At 40.6% G+C, this 26,640-nt stretch overlaps 1 protein-coding gene across 1 annotated transcript in view; it reads left to right on the top strand.

The window, feature by feature from the left end:
- WWC1 (WW and C2 domain containing 1) overlaps positions 1-26,640 on the top strand; it is a 76,716-nt gene that overhangs the window by 27,062 nt on the left and 23,014 nt on the right. The window contains exons 2-8 of the mRNA XM_074915973.1: positions 10,513-10,622; positions 16,432-16,635; positions 18,326-18,402; positions 19,337-19,416; positions 20,353-20,482; positions 20,991-21,137; positions 22,163-22,236. Coding sequence (XP_074772074.1) covers positions 10,513-10,622; positions 16,432-16,635; positions 18,326-18,402; positions 19,337-19,416; positions 20,353-20,482; positions 20,991-21,137; positions 22,163-22,236 — 822 coding nt within the window. The remainder of the gene's footprint in view (positions 1-10,512; positions 10,623-16,431; positions 16,636-18,325; positions 18,403-19,336; positions 19,417-20,352; positions 20,483-20,990; positions 21,138-22,162; positions 22,237-26,640) is intronic.

Raw genomic sequence — 26,640 nt, 5'->3', positions numbered from 1 at the left:
AGATCCCTCAGCACTAAGTCAGCCCGACTCTTGAACACCTCCAGGGATGGGGACTCCACCACCTCCCTGGGCAGCCCATTCCAATGCCCAACAACCCCTTCTGTGAAGAAATACTTACTCTTTACATATCCTAAAGCTTTACTCTCCCAAGGTTGTTCTAGACATCTGTTCTTGTTTTGACATTTCTGTTTATTTTTATACAGTATGACTCTTCAGGAACTGAGAAGGCATTGCACCAACACTAATAGCACCAGTAGTAGATAGTAAATCTGATATTGTGAATTCCAGCTGCTTCAGCAGTCGCTGCATCCATGAGCTGAGTGCAGTGTAACCTGGTCTTTCTCCTCTTCGGAGGGGTGAGGTGCTGTGCCTTCATTTCTACAGGTTATCTTCAGTGCTAGCCTGCAAGGCTGAGTCTGTTGAAATAGTTTTGGTTTGCCCCTCTTAAAGGATATGGCATGGATTACAGTTTGCAGAGCAGTGCTTATGCTTAAGTATGTGTTCCGTATCCTGAATTCACAATTGCTTTGCAACTAGAAGGATTTTTGTTCTCCTGTGTTTTCCATGGCTCCAAGATGATCTTGACCAGGCATCTCCTCTGATTCTTACAGGCAGATAGAAATACTCCTGTTCTTACCTGGTACTGCTGAGTTTACAATAGCATTGAAGGGGCCCATGTTCTTCTGTGATTGCACTTGGGCCTCTTTAGGGTTTGCTTGACTTGGTAGCTTCCTATGTGTAGCTAGATACAGCTCTATCTGGACCTGGACAAGATTTCCAAGTTGACAGGCTGCTGTCAGATCAGAGAGCAGTGAAGTAATGTTTCCAGAACTGATCTAGGCATTGCATAACAGCTAAGTGGCTGCAGTAGATTTGTCTTGGGGAAGAGAGCGGAAGAGGCTGTGATGATGCCCTGCTGCTTGCCTAGACTATGTTCTGCAAGTGATGCAGAAGAAAGAGCCTGCTAATGTTGCTGTTTGGGATTGGGAACATCAAATAGCCATATAACTCAATATGAACGTTTATAACGCAGAAATAGCAAGCAGACAGTCCTGCTGTATGGAGTTAGCAGTTAGCACAGTGCTAGTAGGAGGTGAACCAGAGAGCAGCATGTAAACTGTGTGCATGTAAAACCAGCCTCCTGTGCTTCCCTTGCCCCTTTCTAAATAAGCTCCCATACTAGCAGTGCTTGGTTTCTACATTGGGTAGAGTCCATCAATGCCATCCTCGAGCTGTCTGTTTTCCCACTTCAATGCCATGTGAATAAAGGGCATAGGAGCTGGTAGTGATGCAGGAGGTATTAGCTGTCATACTGCTCTTTTTCACAGTAGAGATAGAACATGCTGATAAGAAATATAGCAACATGCATTGCTTCTCAAAGAATTAAGGGTTTTAATCACCATACAGGAAGTGAAAATTCAGTGCCTAATGAAGTCTGATTGTGGAATGAATGACAAATCTGTTCCTCTTTAGAGACATCCAAACGGTCAGCCCAGTGCTTACTCTGCTGTCGCTGCCTGTCTCTGCATGCTGCCGTCCATCCTGAACTCTGAGGTACAGCATTTGTTCAGTACTTAGCTCGTTGCCAAAATCTCAAGTATATATTTTTTTCTGACAGTAGCTATTGGTTTCCTGCTATAGGAGCTGTACTGAGAGGGGGGAGTCTGTCCTATACACCTCTTTATCTTGAGGCATCTTGCCAATGTAAACTGCTGCCACCCACACTACAGGCAGCCTTTCAGAGAAGTAGGAGTGCAGGCTGTAAGAACAGAGACAAGCCTTCCAATTCATAATCTCCCAAATATGTCAAGAAACTAGTCTAACTACTCTGTCTGGATGTTTGGTAGACAATTTACCCCTTACTGTGAAGTGACCAGTCAGTCCCCTTTGAGAACAGTCAAACCTCTGAGTGGAGAGAGAGCGAGCTTACTTGGTTTTAGTTAATCTATTCAGGCTGTGCAGGTGGCAAGGCTGCTTCTCATCCTGAAACTGAAGGCAAACTTAAAAAACAACCTCAACTATTTAAAACTGAAGACATTTTAATTACTTGCACAGTTAAATTCCAACTCTTGCATGCTTTTAGTTTAGTAGTGTTGCACTGTTCTCATCAAGCTGTACCTTTTTAATATCTTTTCTGCTTAATCAGTTCAGGAAAGCATGCAGGATATACAGGTTGGCAGGCAAGTTAATGTTGTGAGAAGCCTCAACTCCCATTTCCTGACTTCTTAACCTTGAACTATCTCAGGAATTTTTCATTTGAGTGATTAAGAAGGTATGACTGACCTCCTGCTTCTCTCCTTCTAGCAGAACCAGTTTGTTAATCTCTGGGAATGATCTAAAATCTGTAAGTGGTTTTTGATAGTCTTCACCTCACAAATAACTTGGTAGTTCTTTGCTTCCAGGGGTAAATGATCTGTACTGAAAAGAAATGAATGGGCAAACACTGTCACTGTGTGCAAAGTAGAGCTTGTAAACATGCAAGCCTTTTCAGAAGTGGGTAGAAGAAGCAAGCAGCTGATTTAGATTGATACGTAACTAGGCTGTGGCTGGTGGCATGGTAAATTGTGTATTATATAGCTCAATGCTTCTCTGAATCTGTTTCAGTAGTAGAAATGTATTACTATTAAAGGTGTAAATGTATTTGTGTTTGGAATGCTTGAAATAGTCTATTGCCTGACTTCAGGTGTCTGGTGTCTTCTGGTCTGCTTTTTGTAGAATCTACTTGGGCAGCCTGTGACTAATTTCTGTAGAAAAAAGGAGAATAAGGATGTTACTTGTGAAAGAAAAATTGGCAAATTACAGGCAACTCAGGATCACCTGAATGAGGCACATGTGTTATTCTCATGTCCTGGCCAAAAAGCAGTAGAGGACATCACCGAGTTCTTCAGTGTAAATAAAACTGTTTAAAATTATGATAGCTTGGAAAATAAGCTCTGAAGATAATATTTTGGGCTTGCTTATCCCAGATGTGGTCCAGTGCATGAAGCATCGGGGACCAGAGGAGATGCAAGATGAAAGATCTTTGGGAGACTGAGATGCTGCTCAATAACCATGGCAACGACGGAAAACACCTCTGAAAAGAAAACAGCTCTACAGTCTGAGTTACTTGAGATGTGTTGTTTTTTAAGGCATTGTTATTGGTGATGTTTACATTGTAGTTCAAGCAAATTTGTTTGGTTTACAGCAACAACTGTAAATAAGCTGTTTTTCTCAGACTTGACCCCATTTTTAATGTAAGGGGTGTAGTTCTGTTCCTAGTTATCCTTTATCACAGCAAGACCAGGAGCAGGCTGCAATTACACACTGACAGTCATTGGAGTGACATCTGTTTGGGGTAACTAGAAGTGACTATGCCTTTGTGTGGGTCTTGGAATAATGTCCGTTTTCCAAAAGTTTGAAGTGTCATATAGATCTCTTATCAGACTCCTTGGAACATAGTTAAGAAGCTTCTCAAATCTGTGATGACTTCTTGAAGTCTTCCTCTTGTTACCTGGAAAGCACTTTCCCATTCATAGTTTTTATCTGCCTGTGGTGGTCCTGAATTACTCCTCTCTGCTTGCTCCCCTTAGTGTGGAGGTCTCCCCTTCTAAACCCACTGCAATTGCTGAGGTTCTGGTGCAATGGAGGGTTCTGTTTGGCCCAGAGCTGCCTGTTGAGTCACTGTTGAGGATACTGGCTGTTGGGGATGAGCTGTTCTCATCACCTTTTCCCTAAACTGCAGTTGGAGTGGGAATCCAGGGGAGTGTTTCATCGTACCCAGGTGTGTGGTGATGGGGCAAGGAAAACTTTGCTAGCAAGATGGTAAAGCAGGGCCTCTTTACTGCCACACCTCCAGCCTCCAAAGGCAATTCTCCCTGCAATGAGAGAAGATGCTCCCAGGGAAAACAGTTACTATAGTGACGAATAGCCCTGGTGTGTTTGAGGGCTGGATCACCAAGTTGAGTAATAAATGTGTAGGAGTCTATTTTTAAAAGCTTTTGTGAGGAGGAGATTGCTGTAGTCCTAGAAAATTTGTCTGCAAAGTGATAGGTTTTTCTATGCTGAAGTTTAAAAATAATCATTGTCTGTCTTGAGAATGGGATGACCTCATTAAAAACAAAGAAGCTTGTATGTCATCGTGTCGAGCCTCCTGGCAGTGATTCTTGCAGCAGCCTTCTGAGTTGCAGTAAGAGCTCTACCCATTAAAAGGTTCCTCAAAACTCAGACCCATGGGGATCTTGTGTACAGCTACTCCAGTGTCACAGCTGGAATCGAGGTGCTTTTAGTCCTTTTGCAGTCCTGTTCTGTGTAACACATCCTGGCACATAATGAGCAGTGAATTTTATTCAAATGAGAAATGAAGAAATGCTGTGGAAAAAAAAAAAAAAGAAGTAGAAGTCACTGAAAATAAAACCTTACTCCAAGCTTCTCCCACAAAATGGTGGGTTAAAAAACTATTTGCTTTTATAAGATAAATGGTATGAGTGGAAGTATCTGCCAGAACTCATAATTTTATCTTGCTTGACTTACCCATGAAACCAGTATGCCTCATATATACTTGCTGTGTACCCTTGAGTGCAGGAGGGACAGGGAGAAATGAATAGAGCTGTTAGCTATAAGAGAGGCTGACACAAAGGTTGTGCATGATCCAGGTGCTACCTTTGTTCCTTATGCAGTGAGCCACTGCTGTCAGTACAGTGAACTGTAGGAAATCCCCCAGTCTCTAATTTTATCCATATAGTGTCAGGAGAGATTTTTGTATAAGGCCATGTGATCTGTACTGAACTGATTGAAATAAGGCTCCACTGTTTCAATGGCTTTGCTGTGTTATGGGGGTTTGAGGAACCCTGCAAACATAGGGATTAAGTGGGTTTACATACAGCATAGAAGCTTGGCAATCCACTGTTGATTTATAAATGCTTAATGTCTTGGTGACCCAAACGTGCTCTTTGCTGTCTGTGCATATACATACATGCACATATGTACTCACAGCCATGAGCCGAACTAAAAAGCTCTGTGGAGCTTTGCTAGACTGGACTACCAATTGGCTCTGAAGTCCAATTATTACAAAAATAGTATTTCCTGTTTTAAGAAGTTCAGAATTGATTTCTGTTATCCTTGTAATATTAACTCCAGATTTGTAAGTGGCACTGTTCACCCATCTCCTGTTCCCGTCAGGAACCTCTGATCTTACAGCCATGTTTAACAAACCTTATGTCAATCAAAAACTTGTTATACAAGGATTATTTGCCTTCAGTTTCCTGTGTAATGAGGTTTTTGATTGACAAGAGTGGCGTTAAAGACTATAGAAAGGCTTTCTGAATCTGAGATGAGCAAGTTTCCGTTTAATAGTGTTTGCACATGATAACATTGGCTTCTGGTTTTATCTGGGAAAGAAGCTGAAGGTAATAGATCAGAAATAAGAAATATAGAAACCCTTCTCATTTAAAAATTATGTGACTTGAACTAGAGCTAGTAAACTAACTTTCTGTCTCCTACTGTGGGAGCAGGATTTGAACATTGTTCGCTGTACAAATACTTGAGCTACTGGGGACAGAGGTTTCACAAAGATGGAAGTGTCTTGGTGTGTTCACTGGCCAGTGGCTGGGCAATGGCTTTCCCCTCAGCCTGCCTTTGCCTGAAGACTGTAAGATACTCCTCAGGTTAGGAAGTTGGGTGATGCTGTTATCTTTTACCTCTTTATTAGGATTATTTTCTGAAATGGTGTTCTTGACTTGCTCTGTCTGGTGGTTGCTGAGGGTACCTGGTTTTCAGGTGTCCTAATGAGTAATTGCAATTGCTCAAGTAAATTTGAATTTCTTGAATGAAATCGAATGAAAAAACAACGTTGAAAACTAAAACTATGATGGAACTTGGTAAATCTACGTTGATGTGTCTTTTTCAAAATACTAAATATTCCTAAAAATGACACTGATTAATGGGTCTAATGGGAGAGGGCAGTCACAGGTAGGATGAACATGACATACAGGTGAGTTGATATGAGATGAGCATGTGGGTTACTTTTTGGTGTGCTAGAAGGCCAGAGTTAGGCTATGATTTACAGATATCTTCTCTAGCTCAGACTGGTTTCTCTTATAGGAACTCTACACTGAGTTTAGCCTCCAGTTTAGAAGCAAATGAGGAGCTTCAGGAGTAGTTCTGGTCTAAGTGATTCTCTAAAGGGCATTAGAGCAAAGCGAGCATGGCTGGAAGATGCAGACAAACTCATGTATCTGGAAGTGTCATCTCTTTTAACTAAGCCAGTGTAGGTTTAACAAAAATGATATACCTACAGACTTTAACTTTTATTCCTTGGTTCCCTCTTTGTGACTGGAGATCAGAAGTCAAAGTCAGGTTTTTCTGAACTTTTGGGTACATTGCTTTTTGAACACTGGATGAACATATCTGGAGGTCTTCCTAATGGAGGGAAGGGTAAGGAATGCATAAACCATTTTGTAGGTTTTCTTCCTTAGTTATAAGCATAGTGGGTGAAAGGGATCAATTGTTCTAGATTGCTGGTTGAGCTACAGAGAGGATTTATTATATGATAATGTGGTTTGACTGAGTTGATGAGACTGTTCCAAGGCTGCTAGGAAGCTTTGTGAATTGCAAAGGAGATGTTTCAAAAGAAATAGTTTTGCAGATGTGCCCTAGCTTTAACTTTCCAAATGCAGAAACAGTCCTGTTTTATGCACAAATAATATGCTAATTAAATCATGTTTTGCTGCAAGAAAGAAACTTTACCTTTTGCTCATTTAATCAGTCATGCTATGTTTTGAGTGTGATTAGGGAGTTGCTTGATTTTGGACCCCTCTGGAAAACTGGTTTATTTTGGTCTTCATCACAATCCTTTAAATTATATCTTAAAACAAGGGAATAATTTTATTTTTCTTTTTATGCTTTATTCATAGTCTGGCTACACAACATATTGCATGTCTTTCATCAGTAATTGTAGCACTGCTGCTTTGATTTGTGCCAGTTTTTCCCACAACAGCAAGGGAAAGGAATTTAGAAGAGTAAGTAATTTGGTTATGAAGCTGCAGTTATTTGGGGAAATAGCTATATGACATATGTTGTCTGTAATAAATGCAATTACTCTCTTAATTCTAAAACTAATTACTCTTCTGTTTGCTAGTTGAATGACAGATTTCTCCTTTAATGAATACTTACTCTTCTGTATAAATAGGATAGTTGCAAGCTTGCAGTTGGCCAGGGAGAACAGCACTAGTCCGTACTTGGTGGTGGGTGCTCCTTGTGAGATACACTGAAAATATGAATCTCAAAGGTAAAATTATTATCTGTTTCTGAGCCCTAGTAACTGGCAAGTTGCCAGTTGGCTTATGTCATTGCTATAGCAGACTGATCCTGCCTTGCTTTTTCTCCCTTTTTTCCAAAACTCCAACTGAAAGAACTGACTGGATGTAGTTCATGCATTGCACTTCATATGGAAAACAGAAATAAGCATCCTTCAGTTGCTTGGGCCTGCCTTACTATCGAGTTCCTGAGCACAAGTAGAAGGAATTCAGCTGCTTCTGGCAAAATAGGACTGAACAAAAGCTCAGCAGGAGCTTTATGAGTTTGGTATTAAACTTTGGAGCATCAAAGTTGGCACTACAGTGCCGTTCCTTGATGAAAGTAGCCCCAAGTCCTGGGGCTGATAGTGCAACCCAGTTCTGTTTTTAAAAAATAAAAGTTTGATTTTAATCTTAGATGTGATTCTTGAGCAGAATTCTGCTGCAGAAAACTCCACTCAGTGTGTCATACAAATTAAACTACTGAGGTATGTTTTATACCTGCAGCACACCCTCACCTAGTATACTTTAAGTATGTGCTTAATTACTGCTCCACGTTGAGGGATGTTTGCTTGGATCACTCGTCAGAAATATTGAGCACTGTATCTGGGACATGGGAAATGCATGGTTTCTGGTTTAATCTGTCTGTAGGGCTGAATGGAAGCTGGTGTGCAAGGTTAGAATGCAAACCCAGGATGAAATTACACCACTTCTAACAAAGCTCTCTGTAGAAGTAGCAAAACAGTAATCACAAAACCAATTCATAGCAATATTTTGAGTGTTACTGATCACATGATGCACTGGAAAAGACTGCTTGGATTTTGCATGGCCTAGATGGCACACTTTACCCCTGCTGACTATAAATAGATTTTTACAAATAAATAAATACTAATGTTTCTTCCTTTCCCTTGTTCCAGATAATATCTAATAAGCATTAAATCTAAGCTTTATCATGGACTACAGGTGAAAACTTGTCACTGAATTTTTTTTTAATAAAGTGTTGGGCCATGGAAGAGCAATGTCATGCTTATCAGGGCAATCAAATAATTACTATACACAAGTCCTAAGCAGTTAGGCTGAAGTATCATCATGCTGGTTTTCCTGATGTGTGTGAAGTTGAGACCAGTCCTTAGACAGCTTTTAAAAATCAGCTTGATTCTGAAGTCACAAGGAGATAAGTGGAAACCAGTTCTTGTGATTGTCTTTTGGTGTGTTTTTTTGCAAATGCATGACCATCCTGAAGACACTGAGGGTTTTTTCCATTTGTTTTGATGGGCTTGTATTTGAGAAGGCACCCACAGGAGCACCCACCCTAGTGTCAGAGTGCCAGGGGAACAGCGAGGCCCTTGGTGTGCCACATCCTGGGGAGGGTTGGCAGTGTGCATGTTTTTACACTTGTGCCTCTGACTTGGTCAACTCAGAGGAGCATTTGGGTACTCGGGCTGAGGAAACAGCTTGATCCACGGGGAAAAACATGGAAAAAGGGATAACAATCAGAAGTACTGAGATTCTATTTTATTTTCAGGTGATCTCTATTTTCTATATAAACATGCTTTTGGTACACAGTCTATATTAAGAACAGTAAAAATAAACCTTACAGTGAAACTTCGAGTAAGTTTCACAGTTCCATGTTGTGAAGCTCTGAGTTCTTTTTTGCACTGCAGAGCTTTAAGTTAAATTGAAATTTTCTGTGAAAATAGCAATTCAAGCACTGCTTCAGATAGCAAAGGCAATGTGTTGAAAGTGAAATGTAACAGTAGGTAAGGCAGACATCTTGGTGGCTTACATAGCTTTTACAGAAATGTTTGTGCCTTGTTCTTACTGTGTTCCAGACTTCCAGGTCAATGGGGGGGGGGGGGAAATTATGTTAGTTATTAAATGTTGATTTTGTTGAACCTTTTCAAAGGCTTTTTTTCTAAAATTCACCTTTACACTAATGAGTGACTGTAAGATCTTAATGTGGGGCTACCAGTTGGTTGCTCAGTGCCTCCAGATGTAGAATGCTCAAATGCACTCAAAACTTGAAACTCTTTATGTAGCTGCCAGCCCTTGATGAGTTACCTATTGATATGAGAGACTTTCTGCAAACCTGTTCAGTCTCTTACGGTGCGTTGGAAACTTTGCTCTCTTAACCACCTTGCCTTCCTGTGGAATGCCACTTGTGTGTGGCAGGGTTTAGTACAGCTCCATGGCTGCTTTTTGACCCAGTTGCTGTTAGCATGTGCAGCATAACTGCTTGAGAGGTGTTACGGTGTTTTATGGTGTCTCCTGTGGTTTCTGCCCAAAAGGCTCTTCTGGTAGGTCAGACTTGTTGGCTCCAACATGAAGTCATGGCTCTCCTTCTAGGTATGCCACATGCAGTTCACTGGGGTTGTGTGATGGATCTGTGGACCTGTGGCATATTGTGCTTTTGGCAACTGGATTTGAGAGAGAACCTGCAAGCTTAATTCCACCTGGCTTGTGTCTCCCTGCAGTGCTATGTTTGGTTTGTAGTTTGCTGGTGCAAGCTGAACCTTGTTAGCTCAGAGTCGAAAGGAGGAAAGGGGCATGGTTCCAGTGACTAAAATCTGGGGTGTCTTAAGTAGTGGGTATTCTAAGCTTTGTTTTTAGCCATACAAGCCTTCAGATTGTTGCTGGATGGGGTCTCTAATAGAAAAACTCCTCAGAGCAATATTGGGGAAATACTTCCTCAGCTGGACAGAGTGGGTTACACATTTTTGTGATACTGAGAAACTAATCTAGTTTGTCATTAATGAAACAGAACATATTGCAATGCAAATGAGTGGAGTTGCATGACAAGTGGTCCCACAGTCCTCAACACTTGCTATTGATTGTGCAGTCTTAATTATTCATGCTATGCAAATTGCATTTCTCATCTTGCTCCTTCTTGTCTACATATTTTTGATACAGGACTTGCCTGCAAACAGTCTTGTTCTTTCACTTGAGAGACGAGGATTGTTTCTGGCAAAGTTCTTAATGTGCCTTTGTCGAGCGAGTGCTGGCTGAGCTGGGCAAGGCTCGGGAGCTTTGTCAGAATGAATTCATCTTGCTGTAACTTCAGATGAAGAAAGGGAAGAGTTTGTGGAGTATTATGTGATAAGAACAAAAGCTTTAGAACAGTTTTCAGCTTCCTTTGTTTTCTGTACTGAAGCCCTTGTGGTACTTGTTTTCTGGTTGTTTGTTTGTAATAGACATATGGGAGTGTTCTTTTATTCATCCTAAATATTATTTTGCATTTCAGGTATACTAAACCACTAACCTTTGCAGACTGCATTAGTGATGAATTGCCATTAGGATGGGAAGAAGCTTATGACCCTCAGGTTGGAGTTTATTACATAGACCACAACACCAGTAAGTGACATATTGTATTTTTGAAGAGTGATTATTTTGTGCCTGTGTTAAAATATACTGACTGCAAAACCACAAAATTGCTAACAGCATGTTTTAGAGTAGATGAGGTCTGCAGCTCGTGAAATCAGATGCTGTCCTTCTCCATCGTACAAGTTACTTCCGTCTTTAAAACAGGAATTTGAGAGCTTTTAGTTTGCAGTCTTCAAATCAGTAGTCACATTCAAGCTAATACTATGGACACACCTCTGTAAGATTTGGCTCTACTGAGGAGTCCGACGAGGTCACAGTGATCTGGAGTTTGTTCTTAGCCTGGAATTTGTCCTTGTGGCAAGACCATCAGAAACAGTGCAAAGGTCTTCTGTTAATTCCGCTGGCAGGGATAAACTGAATGACTGCATGAGCTCCCTTTGCTGCAGGAGTTTGCACTATCTTTACTGCGGAGGAAACTCTCAAGTAGGCTTATGATGTCCATCTCCTGAGAGGTGTGCAAGTTGGAAGAGTTAAGTTCAGACTTGTGGCCTTATTGTCTTTGTTAGATTGCTTGCTAGACAGAAATGTTAAGCTTCATAAGCTCATATGAATTATAGGAAAGTACAGAATTTGATATGTTATTGCATACATTGTTAGGAAGTGTGTATTGGATTGTGCTAGAACAAATGTCTGAAAAGTAATAAACAAAATAAACCAGTGACTTTGGTTCTCTTTACAGAACAGCTCCAATTGCAGCCCAGAAGTTCACAGCAGAACCATGCCCAGGCCCTTTTGGGGGTGCTTGTAACTCATGCAAAGAGAAAAACTTTTAAAAGAGAAAAGTGCCTTGAAGTTGTGGTGGTGTGTTGTGGGTTTTGTTTTTAAATCTGCTTCTAGGACTTCAACTGAGAATTTCAGTGATTTTTTTTTTTTGAGCAAGTTACAAGATATTTTTTTAAAATAAAACTCTGGAAGTCTGGTTGTTTTGTTTTTTCTTGACTATCTTCACACCCGTTCCTTTTTCAGCAAAGCCCATTTCACCTGGCCTGAGACTGCACATTCCAGGTTTTAGCAACTTCTCTTGGGTATTAAAAATGCAGAATGAAAAAATCCTGTTCTCAAAAAGCACAAACTACCCTCTGCAATACAAAGATGGAATGTCTCCAGATGTGAATGTGTCACAAATATTTTTATCTAGAGCTTATGTCATCACAAGATCACAGTATTTACACATCGTTAAATGGTTTTATCCTGATTATTTTTCTGTGAGTCAGGGGATGTTGATTTTTCCTTTTACAGGAAAGGATAGTGGGGAGGAAAGGGTAGACGAGTGTACAGGATCACACAAGGGAGATCTGGAGGGGAGTGGACCCGGCAAACTTTGCTTGAGAAGACACAAATTGGGGTCTCCTGTAGGTGTGTAAGACCATGTCTTGTGTCCATTTCACTTCCACAAGAAAACACTCTGGAGAGTTAGTGATGAGGTTGCTTTTTAAAGACTGTCTGAATCTTAATGCTTTTTCCAGTCTCACTTGGGTCAGAGTTATTCTGTGCTGACCACACTTATAAAAGGAGCAAGAGATGAGTTTTGAAGTCTTGTTAACCTTCTTCTCAGTGATTTAGTGTTTTCATGACTGTGCAGCCGGGAAGGGAGAAGAGCCTGGGCAAGTTCTCCAGAGGAGTCAAAAATATGGTTAGACTTCTCTTCCCCTCTCTGGTCTTGAAGGTTTGCTGTATCAGGTGCTGGGATGTGGAAGGTGCCTACCAGGGTGCTCTACACCTAGAGACAGGGGCATGCCACCTTCCAGTGCCTCCAGAGGGCTTTGCTGTGTTAAGCAGCACTGTTGGATTAAGAGGTTCCTGACAATTCAGTTTTACCTGTGCAGTGCTTTTGTGGAAGCTGTGTGTTCCCTGTCCCTTCCTAGTGAAGCATCTGTGGGGCTTGGTGGTTTTTCCCCTTTGATCAATTCCCTCCTCTGGTTTATCAGGTGGTGTCATGTTGCAGTAGATGTAAGGGTCTGCAGGTGCTGTGGGAACTGGCATTGTCTCCAAAAGAAATATTATTCATCCCACCTTCTGAAGTGAACATCACAGACACCTCTGACCACAGGAAAAACTTGGCTCAAGTAAAATTAAAGGCTGTTTCCAAGGATCCTCTCCTTGTCCCCTCTGAACTTTCTCTTCAATTTGAGATGTATTTTTATCTTTTCGTTTATCTTCCTTTCCTATCCACACTGGAGGAAGCTGAGCTTCTTGTCACTGTGGCCTATCCTAGCCAAAACTGGGGCATTAACTTACTCTGCTGGCATTTGCCTAAACAAGAATAGTTCGCTGTGGTCCTGGAGGTGGGCAGTTCAGGTACAGGAAAATAACTGTGATCTAAAGCCTGCTGTGGGACACGGAAGCTTGTCACACCTCCTGAGTGTTTCAGGTAGCAGAAACTGCAGCATGTAGGTGGTTCAATCCAGACATGATCTTAGGTTGTACATTTGAGTTGGCTCCAGGGTGAATGCACAAAGATCTGGTTGCAGATGTGAGCGCTGTGTGGGCAGTTACCCCTGCTCTGTGCCACTTGAAAGCACCCCAGGCTTCAAGGGTGTGCAGAAAAGGCTTCAAACCATGCTGACACCTGCTTCATAGCAGTTGCTCTTAAAAAGTTTCACTTTTGTGGGATGCTAGATGCTACAAGACTTGACCTAGCATTTCAATTAAAAGGTTAAAAAGAAGAGAAACAAAATCATGACCCTATTTCTTATGCCAGCTCTAATCCAAATCGTGATAAAGTAAGCCATATCCACTTACCTTCAGCTAATCAAGAGACTTGCCTTTGTGGTTTATGTTGAAGTATCCTCTGGAGAGTGTCCAAAACCCCCTTCCTTTCCAAGGTCTCTTGCAGATTCCCTGTGCAGGAAAGAACTGTCATCAGAGGGTGTGAAGGGGATGGAGGCATGTTGGTTCTTGCTGCACACTTGAAGTGTTTGAGACTAATTATCAGAAACAAGCCCAAGGACAGACCTAAATTAAATCTAAAGCCAGGAGCCATTAAAAAAGTGAGATGGAGAACACTTCTAACCTCTCTGAGGCAAAATAAATACAATTAAATTGAATTGAGTACCCAGAATATTCCTAATACAGTATTAATGCATAGCCCTGAGTGTCTTTCTCTGGGACAACCTCTTTGGAATTTGATTTGCACAAAGAAATGATGATTTTTTGGCCAGATGCTGATGCAGGCATAGTAAGACTACATTCTTCAAACATGAAACAATCAGATTTATTTCTGACAAGCTCAACATTAAATTAAAAATTCACAAGACAACAAATGATGTAATAGCCTGCATTTCTGTAGTCCTTTCACCTGACTTTTGAATGTATTTTGCATTTCTTGGTGGCTAGGGCAGATCGAGAGCCCTTGGCCAACATTTTCATAGATTGTTATTATGTGTTTGAAAATCAGAGCTCAAAGCTGCAATCAAGGGGATACAGTTAGTGCTGTGATTACTGAAAAAATTGAGGTGAATATTTAGGAAAATGGGAACAAAGCCATTTCAGTATGTAAATACATTTTTCATCCTCTCCATGAGCTGGCTGTCAATCATTCACTTTGCTGGGTGGTTTATGTGCTCAGGGCAGTGTCAGTGTTTCACCACCTAACGGAGGTGTTCAGGATTGTAGATTTTTATAGTCTTCCTCCTGGTTGCTTATAATCGTGGTATTTCCCTGCAGCAGCTTCCACCACCCTTCTTGCAATTATAGGAAGAATGGGCTGTTAGTTTAAGGGAAAACTGGAAATAACCAAGCTTGAAGAAGCCGTAGGTACAGGTAGACTTATGAACCAGTGTCCTGAATTAAACTTCTAGAGTTACGGGTACTTTGCCAACATACTCATTAAGCTTGAAATTAAGAGTCCTAAGTCATGGTTGCTGGTGCTTGTTCATGCAGTCAGGTCCGGGCAAGCTGGATGGCTGGGAGCATGGGGGCAGCTCTCTGCGTAACTCGCAGCAGATGTTCCCCTTCTGGTTCAACTGAGTAAAGGGAGTTACTCCATCTGGGTGTGGGTAATGGTTATCTGGAAGATGGGGTTTAGGGACAAGAATAGAGACAGGAGCCATAGGTTTTCAGACTTTTACAGTTGATATGCTGCTGTGTCTTCCTGATGTTTCTTTTGCTCCCTCTAAGAGAGACCATAGTGCTCTCTGGGAGAGCACCAGCACCTACGGTTGGCACAAGTAGCTGCTTTTTCTTCAGGTTATTTTGGGGCGGTTTTTCAGGTCCAGGTTTAGCTTTAATATTACATCTGCTGAAATGTTGCCTCCACTAGCAGGACCTATAAAGGATTTTCTGTTAAAATGCTTTTACAAACTATACTGTTAGTGTCTTAAAAGTGAGGTTTTTAATCACATTTTGCGGTTTCTCAAAGTTTTGCTATGTAACTTGAAATGCCATGTGTTCTTTCGGGTGTTGAGATACTGTTAAAACAAGTTATTGCTGGAGTATCCTGTTAATTTTCTCCTCAGCATGATCATAGACAGCTTGTGAAAATGGTTGAGTGTCCATCCCTTGGGTCAAATTCTTTATTTCTAGTTCTACTCCTAGGGTTATTGGGAAGCTGTTCTCTTCCCTACACCTGGTGTATTGTGGTGTTAGTCTTATGCTTGACTCGCTTAAGAGCTGCTCATACCTTCTACTGTGGCAGCTCTTACTAAATATTTAAAGAGGCTCTTAAGATATGCAGATTAGATTCCTACTGATAGTTTCAAGCAGCTCCTTTTTATTAATTATTCATTATGTGGTAACTAGGCATCCTTATTCAAGCACAATAGTTTAGACAGTTTAGAGCACTTAGTCAACTGAATATTGGAACCTGTTCCAAGCAAGAACATATAATAGGCTTGAAAGAGAAATGAAAAATATTTTGGACACTTCTTCACAAAACCAAGACAAATACTGACAATAAATTTGCCTAATTAGTATTAGGACTAGCTGCATGACTGTGACCTTATGCCTTTTTCATGATTAGAAACCTGAAAAGCAATGTGTTGGTTGTGTTGGGGTAACAGAGATGGAAGTGGTGTAGTATTCATGACTGCGTTGCCTATGTTACCAAAAAATATTTTTCTTAAACTCCGCCTCCTCTATTCTGCAGTGATTTACTGCTGTGCCTGCTTTCAGTGAAGGAAATGTTTACTCCCTTTCTGAGATGCTGTTTATATAATATCATTTGAGATGCTTTCATGAATACATTCTTTGATTTAATGTGTCTTTATTTTTACTTACCCATGGAATCTGAGTGAGAAGATTTTCTTTCCCCTTTTTAATAAAAGCCACTTGGCAGCCAAAGAGGACGGGTAGAGTTGTAATTGCTTTCATGTTGTCAGATCCAGTATAATGCAGTCATGTGGTAATGATGTTTTCTGAAAGTTTTTATTATCAGTGAAATAGTACAGGTATTTTATTAGTAATGTTGTAAAACAGTTGCAGTAAAGATATATCTAGCAGTCAGTGTCAGTGTCTTAGAGCCTGTGTGTGCATATGCTTGTATGGATGTTTTAAGAGGCAGAACCAGGATGGCTTCAGCAGCAGAGGATGTGGGGAGTTGCTTGACTATTTCATCATGAATAGTTCCATACAGTGATTCAGCATGGCAGAGCTCATTGGAGTTCATTGTGGATCAGTGATCACCTCCTAAGAAAAAAGGAAAATGTCCTTATTCTACTTTTTTATTATGGGATGGAGCAAGGGGTTATTTTAAAATATTGCCGTAAATGGTGGAGCTTCTCCAAGCAGTGGTACAAACCTGCATTCCATTGAGCTTGCCTCCCTCTGTTTTGTCTCTAAGAAACTACACAGATAGAAGACCCTCGTGTGCAATGGCGGCGGGAGCAGGAGCATATGCTGAAGGACTATCTTGTCCTGGCTCAGGAGGCGATTGCTGCACAGAAGGAGATCTATCAAGTGAAACAGCAGAGGCTTGAATTGGCCCAGCAAGAATATCGGCAGCTGCATGATGTTTGGGAGCACAAACTGGGCTCTCAGACGAGCTGTGAGTAGTTAGTGTACTCTTACCCAGTGACTTTCTCAGTCATGAACCTGCTAGGACAGTAAAATGCTTGAAGCTGGTCCTCTGATAGAGCACTGGGATGTGTTATGCCATGTCACTCTCCGTGTTTGCTCAGTTTGTCTTAAAAGCAATAGCTGCCTAGCACCTATCAGGTAAGGGATAATTGTTATAAAACACTGTATTCAGCATGGGCTTCAACAAATGTGAAAAAGTGTGATGGTTGGCTTAATGTGAAAAAAATAAGTTAAATGGCATTTTCCTTGATTCCGCTGCCCAAAGTATAGAAACAAGGTAAGAAGGCTCATCTCAGATAGCATTCCCAGGCCCTTCTGGACTTTAACATCCCAGGTAGTTGAGTGACTGTCTCAGGGAGCTAAGGGTCTGTATTTTATGCCACGTAAAAGCTAACATTGGTGAATTATCTCTCTGCATATGGAGAACACTATTTGTGCTCCATATCCTTTGTCACACAGGAAACATCCGTACCTGTTGCTTCAAGAGTTGGTGCTGAAATGTTTATAGAAGGCCAAATTTCCTCCTTATTGTTACTAGTTAGGAGATGGAAAATGTCCAGAGGAGGATTTATTTCCTGCAAGTCTTCCAAAATTTATTTTTTTTTATAATCCTTAGTATTCCAGACTTTTTATGTTCTTGCTAGCCACATCAGTGGACTGACCTCCCCCTGCTTCTATCTTGCTGATTTATGTCTTATGATGGTGAATTCCATCGACTAATCCTGTGCCTGATGTTAAAAAGTATTTAAGTAGTTTTCTGTGAGTGCAAGGGTTCTTACTTGACTAGGGTCTCGTCCATCATGTCTGAAGTACAGTTTTTTTGGTCTTTTCTTAAGAGCACTCTACGTAAGTACCAGAGCAGTATACTAAGAATGCTGTGAACATGAATTACATTGGTGTGATGTGATCTGTCTTTAAAAATACAACCAAACAGAAAGGACTAGAAATGCCTTCTCATGTTTTATAGTGCATAAACTGATGGCTGCAAGGATCAAAATATCTCCCTTGCCTACAGCTACCTCTAATAACATTGCACATTGGGGAGCTTCTGTACCTTCTGAAGCAGAAGGGTTTTATCGGCTGCTGAGAAGAGAATTCTGCTCTTAATGGGACATTGATTTAATCCAGTGTGACACACTGTATGATTGGTCATGTCCTCAAGGCTGTGAAAAGGCTTGCATCACATTTTTCTGTTTCTTCTCATTCTTTGCTTTTCTTTTTTTCTAAATGTTCACTCAATTGTTTACTCAATAAGAAAGTCTAAAAAAAATATACAGAGTAAATCTTTATGCAGTGCCTGTCCCTTCAGTTCTATGAAATGCCTTTGGAAGTGCAGGAGGCCATACTGTTGGATGGACTGAACATGTTTGAGAGTCTAGGTTGAATGTGTTAACCTGGAACAAATCAAGTCTTTGGAGATGAAGGATGTGCTCTGGCCTCTTTAGTATATACTTGCTGTGGAGTACTTGACTGCACTATTGCCTTTCCCTACCTTTGAGGTGTGAGGAGAGATCTGGAAAACGGATAAAAGGCCTAGACCATTAATGTGTGGAGATCTGGATGTGCGGGAGTGATGGGAGCTCTTGATTTGTGGTGGGGCTGCTAGAAGAGTAGGGAGTAAGGCAAAGCTTCTAAACTGAGTGTTGTATTTGTTCTAGTGCTTTCTGGCTCATCATCAAGTTCCAAGTATGACCCAGAGATCCTCAAAGCGGAGATTGCTACTACAAAATCCAGGGTAAGTAGTATGAACAGACCTTTGCTTGCCACGAGTAATCTTCAGATATTTCCAAACTTCGTGGCAAACACTAAAGAGATGCCAAAGCAATTGAAAGAGCTAATATTGCCATTCTTAATCTAGGAGATAATTTATCAGAATTTCCAAACGTTGCCATCTTAAGAGTTTGAAACACTTTTTTTCCCTTAGACTTTAGACTTCCGTGGAAGCTGGCAGTACATAGTGCTCTACAGATACGCCCTGGGGTATTTAGCTGTGTGCTGGCTCCTCGGTGTGCTGCAGCACCAGAGAGCTGTGAGTTCTCTCCTGAGACTGGCAGCTGTTTTGTCCTGGGCTTAGTGCGGGTTGTTAGCAGCAGCAGTCTGCGCTCTCATGCAGAGCTCAGTTTGGAAAGAAGAAAGGACTAAAGTAAAGTAGGTCAGTCTGGCCTCTGTGGAGGAATATAAAACAGCAAGCTGTAGGGTCAGTGGATTTACAATATGTATTATCATCCTGCTGTGTTACTCATGCAGTGGGGCCTTTTAGTTTGGTATCTTGGAGGATGGCTTCTATCGCTGCAGTGCAACGCCTGTCCTGATGCTTAATGGTTTTTTTAATGACTGGGAAGGTTTTAAACATTTCTAAGTAAAATCGACATGTGTTTCATTCCTATCTCTCTTGAATTTTTCTCAGCTTTTCTGCTTATGGTGTTGGAACTTCCCTTGAGCCCCTTATTACGTGGTGTAATATCTGGGTACTGGATAAAGCCCTACTCCTTAATGATGTCCTGACTAGGATGCAGTCAGGGCTGTTAGCTGCTGTTGAGATGAAGTGGTTATCTGGAAACTTTGTTTAGAGTACTGCCTACACTGAATAAGTTATGAATTGAACAGGTAGTGCTGTACCGAAATATTCATATAAAATACCATTCTAAAAATATGACACCTTGCTGCAGGTTAATAAACTCAAGAGAGAAGTAGCTCACATGAAACAAGAGCTCCAGTACAAAGAGCATGGATTTCAAACACTGAAGAAGTAAGTTTGTTCTCAAGATCTTATTTTCAGTGTAGAACATCTCTGGCTTGTAATGCATCCCCCTCTACTTTTATAAATAGCTGCCTAAATAACGTAAGCTGAAATATGTTGCTGCTGCTATCTTTAGGCATATGCAACTGCAAGCAGTACACAGCCATGGGGGTAGTTCTCTCAAATCAATGCCTATGTGTGATTGACCACATGAAAACTGACGATGGCAAAAAGATTTTGAACCAGGATCTCATCAGTTAAATGGTACTCTTGTTTTACTCAGTATTGCTCAATATGGGTGACACAGTACAGCCTGTTGTCTTAAGAGCTGTTGTTTTAGGGCACTGAGGAAAAATTTGGGGGGAAGTGGAAGCGGAGGAGAAGTTTCAGGTACTTACCTTTGTATGACTAGATATCTTGCATGTTTTAAATAATATCACTGGTTAGTATCATATTTATTATAAAAACCAACTGTGGTAGAATTCTTTTGAGAAGAGGGAAGAATGAGGCGTCTTTTAATTAGGTGGTGCGAGCAAATATATCCATACATGTGAGGTCTGTGCCTGGTTTTTGAAATCGTGACTGAAAATGTGGTAATTCTCGTGGAAGGCTAAGCTGATCTTCGCTAGGTTAGAAACAAAGTAATTGGCAGCAATCTGCCCAAGCGTACTGTTTTGGCGGTATCGTGTGCATCTTTGTCCTCCCTGAGGAGTCAAAGAGGTGATATGGCTAAATCACAGTTCTGAAGCTTAATGTACTTCTGACTGGATTAGCTTAGGCAGTGATGAGTGGGGTTCTTTGTTTCTTCTGTTGTCTTTGTTATACTTTGGAGTGTGTTTTTCTTAATGTCAAGATGCATTCAAGGATTGAATCTAGGATGATTAAATTAACTGGACTTTATGAAGTGTTAGCTTACTGTATTTTTTTTTTTAAATTTCGGTGCAGAATTGACATGAAAATGTCTGATACTCAAGGTGGCTACAAACTTGATGAGGCACAAGCCATTTTAAGTGAAATGAAAGCTCTCAAGAAGGCCATCACATCAGGGGAGAAGGAAAAACAAGACCTCATTCAGGTATTGAAACAGGATAACTTTATAGTATATTGTGTTGCCACTGTTATCAGATTGAATTGCTGAGAAGTAATTTAAGTATTTTGTATTTCAGATATGTAAACAAGATTTTTATTAACATAAATTAGTTCTGTATTGTGGTTGGACTGCAGCCTTTTTGTTCTTTAGATCCTGTAAATAACTATAAAATACAGCAACTAACAGTAGTAAGCACTTGCTTAGAGATGAGTATTTGTCTCAGGGTTCATTGGTCAAGAATGTCAAAGAGCAGACCTGGAGAAGCCATGAAAACTCTCTGGCCCATCTCCTGCAGAGAGCCTGTCTGTCTGGGCAAGGCTGCTTCATGCTGAGGGAGGTGCAGTCCAGCCCTGCCTGGCCTCAGGTTTGTGGAGTCTAAGTGCCCACAGTGAACATGGTCAGATCTTAATCTTGTAGTTTAGGCTAAAGCTATGTAGCTGCTGAGGTACTTTGATCAGAAGTGAGCTCACCTCATGACTTTTTACGGTTTTAGAGCTTAGCCAGGTTAAAAGACAGCTTTGTGAATGACAGAGGATCCCAGTCAGACCTGTGGGCCAGCAGCATGTCCGTGGAAAGCTCCAGCCCTTTGTTACCCCGGCAGTACCTGGATGTCAGCTCCCAGACAGATGTTTCAGGAAATGTGAGTAATGCGTGAGAAACCAAGTGCGTGTGGAGACATTCCTCTGAACTATGTGCAGTACTGCCTTAGTACAAGTTTCCAAGCATGAGCAAGTATCTATGAAGTGGTGTCTTCTCCTGGTATGAACTTTAGCATGACCTTCATTTTTGTGTGCAGTGATAATATATCTAAGGCCAACCTGCTGTTTCCCCACACTGTCTCTGTTAGAAGAATCCAGGTGGGATCCAGTTTTATTTTGCCTGTAGGTGTAGCTGCTTGATACAAATATTCCCTTAGCTCTTTATAGCTTTGATACGCTACTGGACAAGAAACATTCAGCAGCTACGTATGGACTAAGCTCTAATGAGGACTCCTCCCTTAAGAGTACATTTGGCTTTTAGTGTGTTACGAGTGAGATAGATAGCATATATGCAGATATTTTGATGCCATCAAAAATGTGTAGTACTCATAAACCTTCAGTCCCACTTGGGCAACAAGATCATAACTGCCAGGTTGGTGCCAGCTCAGCAAGGACTCAGTCGGCACTGTGGTTCTCACAGGACATCACAGAAGCCTCTCCTGTGAACCTTTACTTAAACATTTGCAGCCACTTTCAGTCAGGGCCACACATGTGACTAAAGATCTGCAGATTTGGGCATGATGTGATGTCCCTTGTCTTTAAGACTTGACAAGCAAAGCAAGATGTCATTCAAAACAAAATGCAGTGCAGCAGTTAAAGATTTCAAATGGCATTCAAGAATATCGATTACAAAGCTATTTGTGTGTGCATGAAAATAGAAGCCTCAGATAGATGTAGTAGATTTTCTTTTTCTGATAAACTAGGCCAAAAAGAGCCTCTGAATCTTGTGAGTTTTTAACTATTTGAAGAAATGACGAAACATTTAATCAAATCCTATTCTGTGATTTGTTTATTTAGTAAATGAGTTTGACAAGAGCTGGTGTAACTTGTAACATCATCACTTTCAATAGGGACTATCAAAAGAGGAGTGGTTACTAAGTTGCTGATTTTATATTTTGTGTCTCAGTTTATTACCAGCAGCAATAACCAGTTGGCTGAGAAAGTGAGATTACGCCTTCAATATGAAGAGGCAAAGAGAAGGTAATTCTTTGGACTGTTGTACCTTTTGGCTGTCACACAGCTTATTCTGAAGATATGTTTCACTAGAAAAGGTGCCGCTCACATTGAAACCTGGCATTGCTGCTAAATAAGCATGGTAATTTTTGAGCCAGTGCAGCTTTCTGGGCCAACATTATCATTCAAGAAATAAATAACCATCCTAGAAATTACTAAGGAGTGACTAATACATGAAGAATTCAGTCTGGCCACACCTGTGGGGACATAAGTGGGTTTGCTACCTGTTGCCAGTGCTTCCCCATTCCTAATAAGGAGACTGTACCTCAAGGCATCTCCTTACCGTATTCAAAACGGAATGTATGTTTGCATGGCTTTAAGTCTGATAAGGAGAAATGTATATTGTATTAACACCTAACATATCAAAATATGGTTAATGGCTACAATTCCAGAGCTTATCTGCTTATCTGTAAGAACATAAGTTTTCACCCTTGCCCTCTTATCTGAGATGAATGAAGAATAGATTTTAAAAATTCATATCTACTTAACAAGCCAATTTAAGAAAAAGTTTTCTGGGATTTACTTTTTTTAATAGATAATACCTAACTCAACTGTTCAGTTAAATGAAAAACCACCAAGCATTATTATTTAGACTTTGACTGGTCTAGTCCTTGTTCAGCAATGTAACCATTGGTGGTGGTGACTTCAGTTTTAACTGCTCTAAAGAGACTTTGCAATTCCAGAACAACAAACTTCAGATGCATGATACAATCTGTACTTGTACTGATTTTTCTTCAGTCTCTGGTTAGAGATGAAAGCTCTAAGGCAGAGGTTACTCACAACATTCTTATTTTAGTATATTGGCATGGCCAGTAGACCGTGTCTCTCGGTGGTATAAAATTTGATCTGTATCTGTGGCAGTTGTCAGAGACTGTGTGTGCCCAGCTGATTTACAGCTGATGATAAGACATGAACTTAGACTTTTCTTCATAGGTGGAGCAATTTTATCAGAACTGTCTATTTTGGCAGTCGAAGATTTGCCAAACTGTGACTTTTTAAAACAACATTAAAATTATTAATCCTCCACATGCAGTGGTTAATTTTTCAGTGTTAAAATTGATTTTTACTTCTAAGCTTTGCTGAAGACTGCAATTTAGTTCACATTGCCTTTAAATCTTCAGACTGAAGTGGAGCACTCTTACTTTAGCCTGTATCTTTTCCAAGGAGGAGCAAGTGAATAATGACAAACCTGAGAAGATAATTAATATGCTCTTTAAAAAGAGACAGAACCTTACAGAGGTAGCACATTAGTTCTATTGAAGTAACGATGAAGGGCATAAAACACAGTCTTGCAGTTAAAGAAGGTTTGATACCTCATGTCTGTCTTAGATCATCTGTAGATTTTCTCGGAGTTTAAAAAACTTTACCATGAGGAAAGATGGGTCTGAATGGGCATGAATAATTGACACTGAAATGTAAAGATCTCCAGCTATCAGAGCACTGTGGTTTTGTCATGGCCTTTAGTAAGAGCTGCAGAAACAAACACCTTGACTGGTTTTAAGATGGAACAGTGCTATGGATATAGTGACTCACAAGGAACCTTCTGCTCCTGTGAAAATTCCTCCGTGTGATGTTAGAAGTGTTTCCTGTCCCCACAGCAGCATATTAAAATATTCCAGAAACATAATAGAAGAGCACATACTTTGCCCATGCACATATTATGAAGGGAGCAAAATGGTGGAAATATATTTCTCTTATTAGCTCTGTGTTATCTGGAAAGGTAAAACTTAAGGCCTGAAATCAAGATGAGTCCATATTAATTAGGATAGATCTACTAGATTTATGAGGCACTGATGATTTTGAGAGTGTACTGTAGCAGACACTGTTTACACCATTGTTGTGGGCCAGACTAAAGGCATAGATATAGGTGAGTATCTTGCTGAACTTCACCACACCAGAATTGTCAGGGTGCAATTCTGCATGTTCCCTTACCCACCACTAAGTCCTGTCCCTTCACGGCTCAGTGAGACAACGGGAGCCCTAGAGCAGATAATGCTAAACCTGTAAAAATGAACAAAGGGCAACTGCAGTGACAACCCTTTAGCTTAATTGGATTGGAAACTGATAATGGGTATCATGTCAAAAGAGATGGCAGTGCTGTATCTCAACAAGGAGATAACGACTGCAGCATAAATGTTATCAGAGACGCAACTAAATTATGTTGTACAGTTTCAGATGTATAGTAGTAACTCAGTTGTGTAGCACTTGCACTCTGTGCACTGATTTAGTTCCTTCAGCAGTTATACTTTCATCTTGGGTTTTGTGTGACTGGTGGTAACTCTGGGATTTTAAAAATATGTTTTATAATATCCTAAAATGGAATATTTTAATGTCACATTTAGCAGCATTGCAACATCGGTGCGTATTTGACTGGTCAATTTTTAGACCACACCTTCCGCTTTGATTTTTTTTCTGGAGAAAAAAGGCTGATCTGATAAAAAATTCCTAATTACTGGTTATGGATACACATCTTAATGCACATTTCTGTGAAGATGCATGTGCTCTGAATGATTTCCAAAGAGACTAAAAATATTATATGTTATGCCTGTGTCACAGATAAGTACCATCTTTCCCCAGTAAAAAAAAGACTTGATATGTCAATGAATAAATCATCTAACTACCTTTTCTAGGTAAAAAGCAAGCAGTTAAATAAAACTCAGGCTTCCTGTTCTGTTTTTTGTTCAGTCTTGCAAGCTAGTGGCCATTCAGAAAGATGGTATGACCTGAGCCCAGTATTGCTGGTTTCTTTGCAGTGCAAACCTAGCATGGCTCAGCAATGATGTAGTTCAGACTCAGTCAGTAGATGCTGAAGAGCTGGGCATTTCAGCCAAATGTCGGACAGCCTGCAAAGCATTTCTTTTGTAATAATGCTGGTTTATTGGAAAAATAGAATACATAAACCTCCTTTCACTGAGAAGGGAAAAAAGAATGATGTTTTACAAAGGGTAAAACTTGAGGTTGCTTTAACGAAGCTGTTAGACTCGGAAATGCATAGAGAACAAATTCCAGTGGAAAAGCCATATCCCTGCAAATGTATGCCAAAAGTGATCAGATTAATGCCAACCAATCCTCTTAAACTCATATCCCTTCAAAATGCACAGAGGAATTCTTGGATTATGAATTAATGCCACTGTTAATTCTTCGTTGGAGCACAGTATTGCACTTAATCAGCTACTCAAAAACAAAACAGCTCCAAAGAAGACCTAAAAATAGTTGAACTGAATATCTATCAATTATGGAACTTTAATTAGAGTAAGCAACCTGCTGTGGGAATTGGGTTTACAGAAAGTGAGGCTTCTCTTCAGAACGCTGATCTCTAGTCTGTCTCCTGTTGTGGAGGAGGCAGGTCAGTCTGTGTGAGTCTAATCCTTCACAGGCTCTCTTGGGGCTTGAGTTCCTCTTGGCCTCCGGAGCTTGGAAGACAAAGCTTTATTCTTCAAGGCCACTCAGCAGCCAGTGTAGCTGCCCAGATCTCCATCTTATTACTTACTCCACACACTTTGATTTTGCTAGTTAGTGTTTAATTTGCTCTGTGCCTGCATGTGTGCTGGTTTGCTGGAGGAAGCATGCACCATCCAATGCACTTGTGTAGCATAAACCAAGTTCTAGGAAGAGATGAATCCAGTTTAGTAGCCGCAACTATTTGTTGTGCCCAATTTAAGTCCAGTAATTCTGCCACCAGATCACAAATCCCTTTTCAAAGGGAGATGAATATTGGACTTCCATTTTACACGTACAGCATTTCACTTGTATTTCTTACGTATTTACTAAACCTGAGTGAGAGATTAACCTGAGTTAATCACACAAAGGGACATATATGCCTTGAGTCTCTAGTCTTCAGTCAGGTGAATTATTTTTGCGACTATCTTGCCTTATATTGCAAGATACTTTTCCTCCTTGTTTGGCTACTAAGTTTTTGTAATTTTTCCACCCCAGCCCATTCTTCCCTCCCTATTCCCTGCTTCCCACTCGATCATTTTTGATTGTGCGAGTTCCAGAAATGAAAATCTTTGGTAACTCTTATTCGGCTTCATCTGTACTATTGTTTCTCACCAAACTACCATGATCACCATGTCTGGTCAAGAAGAGTTGTAGGTCAATGAGTCCAAAGGAGACAGCTTCCTTTGGGAAGACTGACATTACTGGCCTTGGTTCTCTCTCCTGGCCTGCTGCTGTTTTTTTGCTTCCTTCTGCATGTTACATTGCAAAGCTGATCATTTGTGAAGCTAACTGAGCAGCTCACATACTTGGGAAATTGGGAATGGGCAGATAGGTGGAGTGAGCAGCCTCCTCACCTGCCATGAGCTATGCTCTCCTCTGCTATCAATCAAGATCTTGCTAAATTCCAGATCTGTATTGCTGTTACCTTTA

The sequence above is a fragment of the Athene noctua genome, chromosome 12 (assembly GCF_965140245.1).
Source record: "Athene noctua chromosome 12, bAthNoc1.hap1.1, whole genome shotgun sequence".
Taxonomy (NCBI): Eukaryota; Metazoa; Chordata; class Aves; order Strigiformes; family Strigidae; genus Athene; species Athene noctua.
Note: the sequence above shows the minus strand (reverse complement) of the source record. Positions and strands in the feature narration are given on the sequence as shown.